The 9,890-nt window shown below is 36.1% G+C and overlaps 1 protein-coding gene across 1 annotated transcript; it reads left to right on the top strand.

Annotated features, from left to right (window-relative positions):
* The first annotated feature begins 669 nt into the window (after positions 1 to 669).
* Positions 670 to 9,474, top strand: LOC104247060 (disease resistance protein RPV1-like). The gene is made up of 5 exons (XM_009803005.2): positions 670 to 1,415; positions 5,744 to 6,851; positions 7,115 to 7,474; positions 7,616 to 8,608; positions 8,811 to 9,474. Exons 1-5 carry the CDS (start codon positions 877 to 879, stop codon positions 9,339 to 9,341), a joined length of 3,531 nt encoding a protein of 1,176 aa, XP_009801307.1. The 5' UTR covers positions 670 to 876; the 3' UTR covers positions 9,342 to 9,474.
* Positions 9,475 to 9,890: the final 416 nt, after the last annotated feature.

Genomic DNA, 9,890 nt, shown 5'->3' with positions numbered 1-9,890 from the left:
ACTCATTTTCCTCTACCAATGAGGGACAATGTCTCATTAAAAGGAGAGGGAAACTTAAAATTTTTACTCAAAATTTTCATTTCCCTCCATTTCTCATTCACCCTCTTGTTAATATCTTTCTATATTAAAAAGAAACTCAACATATACAGTAGACAGACTGAAATTAGTAGTCATTTCCACTTTTCACTTTGCATGTAAGGGATTCTCCACTTTAAATGAAGAAAATTATGGTGAAAACGCTTTACTTTTTAAATAAACTTACCCAACGCAAATTTAAATAATTAGTCGGACATGTAAAGTTCGAATATCAATTTATTAAATAAGACATCAGCCAGTTGCCAAGATAGCATCAGCGTACAGTTCCGAATAATTCTACCTCCACCTTTATTTCTTTGGGTGTTAGTGGGATGATTTGATTCCATCCAGACCTACCTGGTACAATTCAAAAATCTAATTGTCCCATAATAACAAAATGATAATTTTATTATTTCCAAAAGAGGAGTGATCATCCCTTAATCTTTAAATTAAACTAGGTAATTATAAAAAAAAGATTGACAAAAAAGAAAAAAAGCATATCAATGTCACAAGTGGGACAATATTTTGATTCTTAAAACCCATGTATAATATACAAATATATAGGTCCATAGCTCAGAATTTTTACCATTATTCTTCCATTAATTATAATAGCTAGGATAAAAGAGCACACGTTCCATTACCTATGAAAGTTCCCCAGAAAAAATGGTTATTGTTGAATCAGCTGTGAAATATGTTCTTGCTCACGAATTTACTGTTCTAGCTCAGATCAGGCTATCTCCGAGAAAATAGGAGTCCCGACCATAAGGCAGGCTGTAACATAGATGAACTTAATTTGTTCAAATGGCCACGGAGCAAGATTATGAGCAATCAATTTCTAACACATATAGAGGTTCATATGATGTGTTTTTGAGTTTCAAAAGTGAAGATACAGGTAAAAATTTCACGGATCACCTCTCCACAGCTTTAAACCAAGCCGGATTTCGCACGTTCAAAGGTGGTGATGATGAATCCAGAAGTACCGAAGAAGAAGACAGCAGTTCAGATTTTGCTAAAGCAATTCAAGAATCAAAGATTTGTACCATTGTATTCTCACAAAATTATGCGTCTTCTAGTTGGTGCCTAGATCAACTTGTCACAATTCTTGAACGTAAAATGAAGTTTGCATGTACAACAATATTGCCTATATTCTACCATGTTGATCCTTCCAATCTCAGGAAGCACAAGGGAAGTTTTGGGGAAGCATTAAACAGACATGAAGAAAAATTCAAGTCTGAATTAAGACATGGAAACGAAGAAGAAGAGCGGGAGGAGAAACTAAAGAAATGGAAGGATGCACTTAGTCAAGCTGCAGATTTGGCCGGAATGGTCCTTGAAAATCAGTACGTTCGTTTTTTATTACTAGTTTCAATTTTACCTATACCCTCTATAAATACGAGGAACCGGAAAAGGGGAAAAAAGGTTTATAATGAAGGGAGATTTAACAATTAATTGTATCATTTAATTGATTAAAGTAGTTTTTTTCCTTTGCGATCATTTTTATTTTGGAAAAGGTGGGTGATATGAATAGGAAAGGAAAAATGACATTGTATAGCCTCGGTAAAATAATAGCCGAAAAATATATAAAATTTGTATATATATATATACACACACATTCTGTATGTTATATACAAAAATTATACAAGTTTTATACATTTTTTTCAGCTATCAAATATAAATAGTTTCTGGTCCGGGCTAAAAGCCCCAATAGGAAAGCTGAAAGATTAATTTGCCATATATTCTCTCATATTCTGATTGTGTAAATAAATCCTTATGCAGCTCTATTTTTTTCTTTTCTTTTTTATGTATAAATAGGTTGTTTTGCAAATTTAACCAAGAATTTAGGCGTTTCCTTATTTTTGTTTCCTTTTTGTCAAAAAACATTACTAAATTTTTTATAAGTAATATGTTAATTAGATGTGTGTCTATATGTCTATACACACACAGACACACTTAACAAATAAGATGAGAACTTACGAAAATAATGTACTTAAGCAAAATGATATGATAATTATCACTTTCCTAGCTAGTAATAAAGGGAATTCACAACAACAAGAAATAAGATTTTCAGTGATAATGTTTGTGGCGACCTCTTTAATCATCACCAAAAGTAGCGACAAATAAATTAGCTTTTGTGACAATGAAGCTCGCTACAAAAAGTAAACAAATGCACCAAAGCCAAAGTGTAGATTTAAGGTAGGTCGTAGAGACATATAGTGTGGTGACTCAGCACTAACCTTTGGTGACGATTAAAGAGGCACATAACATTGTCACTAAAACCTTATTTACTGTAATGGAATAAGTACAATCTAAGTATCTAACAACCAACTAGTGATAACATCTCAAATTCGAATTAATCGTGGAAACTTTCAAATAGCAAATCCTAGAAATGTCCAATACGACATGAACGAGTAGAGAGAGAAATTTTATTAATGCTGTATAATGTCAAAATGAATTAATTTCTTATAAAAGAATCATCTAACTATATATAGACAAAGCAATTGGGTCGGGTCACTTAAATAAAAAAGGATATGTGACCATTCTACTAAGGAGGAGGCTGGTCCTGGACTAATGCCTTAGTGGGCTGCTCATTGGGCCTTTGCAATGTGTTGGGTTGAACAACCCTAACTCCACCCCCCCCCCCCCCAAGCTGGAAGGGGAGCCTATTCCAAGCTTGAAAATGAAACTCTACACCTAAATGCCTAACAAACGCTTGGTGAAAATATCAGCCAATTGAAAATTTGTAGAAATGGAATGGAGACTGGTTATACCAGTAGATAGTGCATTCCGCACGAAATGACAATCGGCTCGATGTGTTTGGTGCACTCATAAAATACGGGGCTCTTGGCAATATAAACTACTGCTTGATTGTCACAATGTACAGCAACAGGAGCAAGATTAGAGACACCAAGTTCACCAAGTAGTCGGAGAATCCAAGTGATTTCAGCAACCAAAAGCCTCAAAGCTCTATATTCTGCCTCGGCGGAAGACAAGGCAACAATAGGCTGCTTCTTGGATTTTCAAGACACTAGGCAACCAACAAGAAACAAGACAAATCCACTAACAGACTTCCTTGAATAAGCACAGGAGACCCAGCCAGAATCACAGTAGCCTTTAAGAGAGAAATCTGAAGTACGGGGGAGAAGTAAGCCTAAGGAATTGGTGCCAGACAAGTATCTTAACACATGTAGAGCAGCTTCAAAATAAGGAACCCTCGATTTGGACATAAACTGGCTCAAGTGTTGAACTGTGTAGGAAAAATCAAGTCGAGTGTGCTGGAGATAGTTCAATTTACCCATAAGTCTTCTATAAGAAGATGGATTAGACAGCAACTCACCAATATTAGCAGACAACTTCACATGAGGATCAAGAGGAGCAACCACAAATGAAACAGCAGAGCGATGGAATTCAGAGAGCAAATCCAAAATAAATTTCTGTTGACTAATCAAAAATCTAGAAGAATCCCTAACAATTTCCAAACCAAGAAAATAATAGATCTCCCCAAGATCCTTGATCTTGAATTCACTATCCAAAAAGATCTTCATAGTGTGAATTTCAAATAAATCATCCCCACCCACCAAAATATCATCAACATATACATCAATCATAGTTAACTTTCTATTAGCTAGCTTGGTAAGCAAGGAATAATCATTCAAACTAGGATTAAAAATCTTGGATTGAAGAGCTGAAGATAATTTGGCATACTATTGCCTGGAGGCTTGTCTAAGCCCATAAAATGACTTATTAAGCTTGCAAGCAAGAGAGGAAGAGGGGGAAATAGAAGCATAAGAAGTTGAACAAAGTGTCCAGGAGGAATTTTTATAAAGACCTCCTCATCTAAGTCTACATGCAAGAATGCATTGGTGACGTCTAACTAAAATACAGTCCAATTCCTTTTTATTGCTAGAGAAAATAGACATCTAATAGTTGTGAGTTCCATCACAAGAAAAAGAGTTCAGTAAAATCTACACCTTCTTGTTGGCTATCTCCCATAATAACTAGCCTAGCTTTATACTTTTCAATAGAACCAACAACCTTTTGTTTAATCTTATAGAACCATTTACAGGGGATAACTCTCTTCTTCCCGGAAGAGGAACAATATCCCAGGTGTTAGTAGCCTCTAGAGCTTAAAACTCTTTCAAAGTGGCTTCCTGTCATGCAGGATTAGAGACAGTCTGATGATAGAACTGAGGTTCTAGCAAATAAATGTCATCAGATATATGAGAGGAGATAGGACAAGAAACAGCGGTACACACATAATCATTCAGATAGATGGGAGTTTGGTGATGTCTAGTAGATTTTTTGAGGGGAGGATTCTGGTTAGAAGGATGTGAAAGTGAACAGACATAACTATTCAGGTTGGTAGGAGTTTGATGATGTCCAATAGGACTTCTCAAAGGAGAATCTTGAACATAAGCATGTGCGGATAAGGAAGGATGAAGAGCATTAAAATGAACACTACTAGATGATGAGCGAATATCAGGGGAATGGAGGAAAGGAGGAATTGTGCAGGAGAGTGATCAGACTAAGGAAAGACATGTTCATGAAATACTACATCCCTAGGTGAAATATACTCAAAGAAGAAAGGTTCAGAAGTTTGTAAGCTTAAGTTCCAGTACTATAGCCAATAAAAACAGAGGGTATAGTTCTGGACTTAAACTTGTCCCTCTAGGGTTTAGGCACAACAGTAAAGCACAGGTAACCAAAAGTCTTCAAATGATTGACGAGTGGAGAAACTACCATGTAAAATCTCAAATGGTGACTTGTTATGAAGTAAAGGAGAAGGAAATCTGTTAATCAAGTATGTGGCAGTTAATAGACAATCACCCCAATATTTAACTAGTAATTTGGATTAAAAAAGAAGGATACGCGACCATTTTAGAAAGTTCCACAAATTCTTAAAAAATGCTCTCAAAACATCAGAGAAAGTCACCAAAGATTGAAACTTGATCATTGATTCAATCGGCACCGGAGGAAAGAGGAAAATGTGATTCACATGTTGAGGTACCAACGGAAGAAAGCCCTCAGAGCAAGTCACCGAAGTCGTGGCTCTGATACCATGATAACATCTCAAAACCGAATTAATCGTGGAAACTTTCAAATAGCAAACCCTAGAAATGTCCAATACGACATGAACGAGTAGAGAGAGAAATTTTATTAATATTGTATAATGTCAAAATGAATTAATTTCATACAAAAGAATCATCTAATTATATATATACAAAATAATTGGGTCAGGTTACTTAAATAAAGAAGGATCCACGGCCATTCTACTAAGGAGGAGGCTGGTCGTGGACTAATGCCTTAGTGGGCTGCTCATTGGGCTTTTGCAATGTGTTGGGCTGAACAGCCCCAACTCCAACAACTAGAGCCATTAAAGAATATTTTTGAATTTGTCATGAAATTCACTCCATGTCCAAGATCTTTTAGATTTCTAGTTTATTTCACAGCGTATAAGAACACAATATGCAAGAATTATAAGTTGATCTTAAGTGTAAAAAATAATTATACAATTACAGGTAACTCTATATGTATAATAAACATTTAATCATAACGTGCTATATATAACAAATTAAAATTACATTGACAGTATAGAAATTCTTTACATTATCAGTATGCATTATAATAACTTAAATCTTTTTATGTTTGCTTTGTGTAATGGATGTTTCAGGCATGAATCCAGATTCATCAAGAAGATTATTAATGTTATCAGTACTAGACTAAGTCGGCCAGCCTTGTATATTTCTTCTTGCACAATTGGAATACATCGTCGTGCTAGACCCATTAATTCCTGGGTTCAACATGAATCTAATACTGACATTGGAATACTCCTGGTTTCTGGTATTGGTGGAATTGGAAAGACAACTCTTGCCAAATTTGTCTACAACTTAAACTTTGGATATTTTGAATGCAGTTGCTTTTTGGCAAACATTAGAGAAACTTCAAAACTCCCTAATGGGGTCATCATATTACAAAAACAACTTCTTTCTACCCTTCTCAAACATGATAAAGTAAAAATATCAAGTGTTGATGAAGGAATTATTAAGATAAGGAATGCTTTATGTTATAGAAAAATTCTTCTCATTCTTGATGATGTTGATGAGCCTGATTTAGTTGAAGCAATATTTGACATTAAAGATTGGTTTGGTTTTGGAAGTAAAATTATTGTGACAACTAGACACAAGAATTTATTAAGACCTCAAATAGGTCATGAGGTACATGAAGTTGAAATTTTGTACACAACTGAAGCAACTGAGCTATTTAATTGGCATGCATTTGGGGAAAACAATACAAGTGAAGGTTATTACAAAGAGTATTCAGAGGAAGTGATTGAATGGTGTAGAGGACTTCCATTAGCTATTCAAGTTATCGGTTCTTCGTTGGCTGGAAAATCGAAGGATGTGTGGAGAAGTGCAATAGAAAAGTTGAGAGATATTCCCACCAATAAAATTGTTGACAAATTGAGATTGAGTTATGAATTGTTGGATGATGATCATGATCAGAATTTGTTCCTTCATCTTTGTTGTTTCTTTGAGGGGATGAAAAAAGATTTTGTGGTTAGGATACTAGATAAATGTGACTTTTACACATTGGTGGGGATTCAGAATCTCATCGATAGAAGTTTAGTGACAATCGGATATGTAAATGAAATAACAATGCATCAATTGGTACGAGATATGGGAAGAGACATTGTTCGTCGAGAAGCACCTGTGGAGCCTGGAAAGCGTAGTAGACTCTGGCAACACACAGATTCTTACAATATCCTAAGAGGAAAAACAGTAAGAAACTAAGCATGTTCTTATTTGTATATTTTGTCACCTTATTCCTATGTGCAAATGTTGTTTTCAATAGCGGTGATGTCTGAGTCAGTTTGGTGCATCTCGACTATTCCACTGGGTGCATGCTACCTCTCACTAGCGCAATTACAGGGCTGCTCTGCCCCGAAGCTGGATTAGGTAGATGGTGAGAAATCACATGCTATTTTTTGTACGTGGAACTTATTTCTTATGTTTCTTGTTTATTCTTTTGTGATTTCTATTAGGGAACAGAGGCAGTGCAAGGGATGGTACTTGACATGCGTATGATTAAGAAAGGAAGGTACTCTAGCCCCTTAATACCAGTGACACAAAATGCAATTGCCTTTTTCACTTGGAGTACAAAAGGCAATTCTAGTTTACAGGATCTTAGAACTGATGCCTTTGAGAAAATGCACAAGCTAAGATTTCTCCAATTCAACAAAGTTCAAGTGGATGGAAGTTTCAAGAATTTCCCTAAGGGATTGAGATGGCTGTGTTGGAGTGGATTCCCAGAGGAGTGTATACCAAATGAGTTTCCAATGGGAAGTGTTGTTTCCATTGACATGCAATACAGCAGCTTGAAACAACTTTGGAAAGGATTCAAGGTATTGTCTATTCATAGTCCAGTGTTTCTATCCGGCCCAATCCGCCTATGTTTGGGCAAGTTATATTTTCATGGGCTAAATTTGACACCTTATTGAGTCGCGATTTTTGACTGACTCAATTTATTTGTCTTGATCTATTAGCTTCTCCCATTCCTGGAGATACTGGATCTAGGCCACTCCTATGAGCTCATCACCACACCGGATTTCTCGGGCCTTTCCAATCTTGAAAGGTTGATACTTGAACATTGTACCAAGTTAATCTATGTTCATGAGACCATAGGAAGCTTGCAAAAACTCGTGATTTTGAACCTTAAAGATTGTCAAAAACTAAAGAGCCTTCCTGACAGCATTTGTGAGTTAAAATCTCTTGAGACACTTAATATATCAGGCTGCTCAAATATTGAATATCTGCCAACAGAACTGGATAAATTGACTTCGCTAAAGGAGCTTTATGCTGATGGGATCTCTATGAATAGGGTGGCAATATCTACTGAATTGGGAGCCCATACATGGTATTCATCTTTGTATTCTTGGGCCTTGAAAGGAAGGGTAATATCCCCTAAAAAAATTCAAGAAATCCATTTTCCTAGGTCCTTGCATGTGTTAAACATTGCAAAATGCAATTTATGTCCAGATGCATTTAGCAATGTTGATTTAGGCATTCTGAGCCTGTTAGATTGGCTAGATTTGGGAGGAAATCCAATCTGCAATCTACCAGATAGCATCAAGAATCTTACAAGACTTAAAACTCTTAACATCGCGTACTGTACAAAGATCAAGTATCTTGACGGATTACCATCAAATATCAGTGACTTAAATGCTGATGGATGCATGTCTTTAGAGAAAGTAGCAGCTTCTTGTGCAAAAGGACATCCAGTAGAAGGTTATTTAAATTGCATCAATCTTGTTGAAGCTGAGGGTGTTTTCAAGTTAGAGCCACTGGAAAATGCAGATGCTCAAGTTCTTGCCAATATGGGAATTTCAACTTTGGAACCTATAAAAAGTAGTATTAAGGTTTCTCTGGTATTTGGTCGCGCGTACAATGCTGGAAGAGTTAGAAATGAATACCCAAGTTGTGTCCAAGATGATATAGCAAGTTTATTTTCACTTGAGCCTAAGAAGTTCCCTCCACAGGTCTGTCTCTCTCACCCCTCTTTTCACATAATTACGGTAACAAGCTTGTTGTATATGAAGATAATAATCAGACCAGTTATAAGCATGATCAGCATTACTTAGTCACCTGGTAAAAATGGTAACTAAATTACTATCACATATAACGACGGCGCATTTACAATTGTCAGTGTATATAACTTAAATCCTTAATTTACTGTCTCAGATATTGTACCACCGCGGCATTTTCTCCACTTTTTTACCTGGTGAAAGCGTACCTAATTGGTTCAGCTACAAATTCGCTGATGCAGCAGATGTATATTGCACCCTACCAAATGTTGATAGCCATGGAGTAATAAGTGGTTTGAGCATTTGCTTTGTGTACGCATGTCCTGAAGCATACACCAATGTTGGATTGTACGACGGACCAGCCATTTGGGTAAGAAATCGGACAAAAGACTTAAACTGGGCTCTTTATCCTGCTTGGTTTGGCCTTCCAGAGGATGAAATTAGTGGGATGATGTGGTTAAGTTATTGGAAAGTTGAGACTTTGTTTCAACAAGGAGATGTGATTGAGGTTATGGGGTCTCCTCAGTTTGCTGCATTTAAGGAGCTTGGTGTTAAAATCTTTTACCTCGACGAGCAAACAGAGAATATTTCTGATCATTCTAATGTGTGTAAAAGTAGCAACCCGTTTGAAGATATTCTAAAGAACCACTTTAGTGATGAAGAACGTACTTATTACATTTGCACTTGAGATTGTCAATAGTCTGTATTTGATTGATCAAAGCACTTGAACAATCCTTGTATGCCATAAGAAGCAAATTTAGAATCTAGAACTAGGTTTGTAATCTTATTACAGTATTATATAGATCTTTTTTATTCTTTAACTTTTTTAAATGGTGTGGTGGTGATTAACACGAAATGAGCAATCTGTGTTTCTCTAACACAACTGCAATCAAAGTTCCTGGAAAAAGACTCCTAACAAATGGTGCAATAAGATAGCAAATACCTGATTTCAAACGGCAATACTCGATAGCAGAACACAGAAATAGAGATTGGAACTTATGTCTTCCGCTTCATCCTTCACCTCCTCCTCCAACTCGCTTTGTAGACCAATAATAGGTCAACAGATCAGTGAACATAAATATAACTCGGACATTTATATTGAACAGGGCTAGGTAGTTTCTATGCAAAGTTAAAAGCACACTTCAACAACAACAACAACAACAACAACAACAACAACAAAAAATCCAATACAATCCCACATAATGGGGTCTAGGGTAGGTAATGTATACGCATCCTT

This window comes from Nicotiana sylvestris, chromosome 1 (genome assembly GCF_000393655.2).
Source record: "Nicotiana sylvestris chromosome 1, ASM39365v2, whole genome shotgun sequence".
NCBI classification, from domain to species: Eukaryota; Viridiplantae; Streptophyta; class Magnoliopsida; order Solanales; family Solanaceae; genus Nicotiana; species Nicotiana sylvestris.
Note: the sequence above shows the minus strand (reverse complement) of the source record. Positions and strands in the feature narration are given on the sequence as shown.

Coding starts and splice junctions, on each gene's coding strand:
- LOC104247060 (XM_009803005.2), top strand. CDS start 877: ATGGCCACGGAGCAAGATTATGAGCAATCAATTTCTAACACATATAGA. Junction 1,416..5,743: donor GGAATGGTCCTTGAAAATCA/GTACGTTCGTTT, acceptor TGGATGTTTCAG/GCATGAATCCAGATTCATCA. Junction 7,475..7,615: donor AACTTTGGAAAGGATTCAAG/GTATTGTCTATT, acceptor TTGATCTATTAG/CTTCTCCCATTCCTGGAGAT.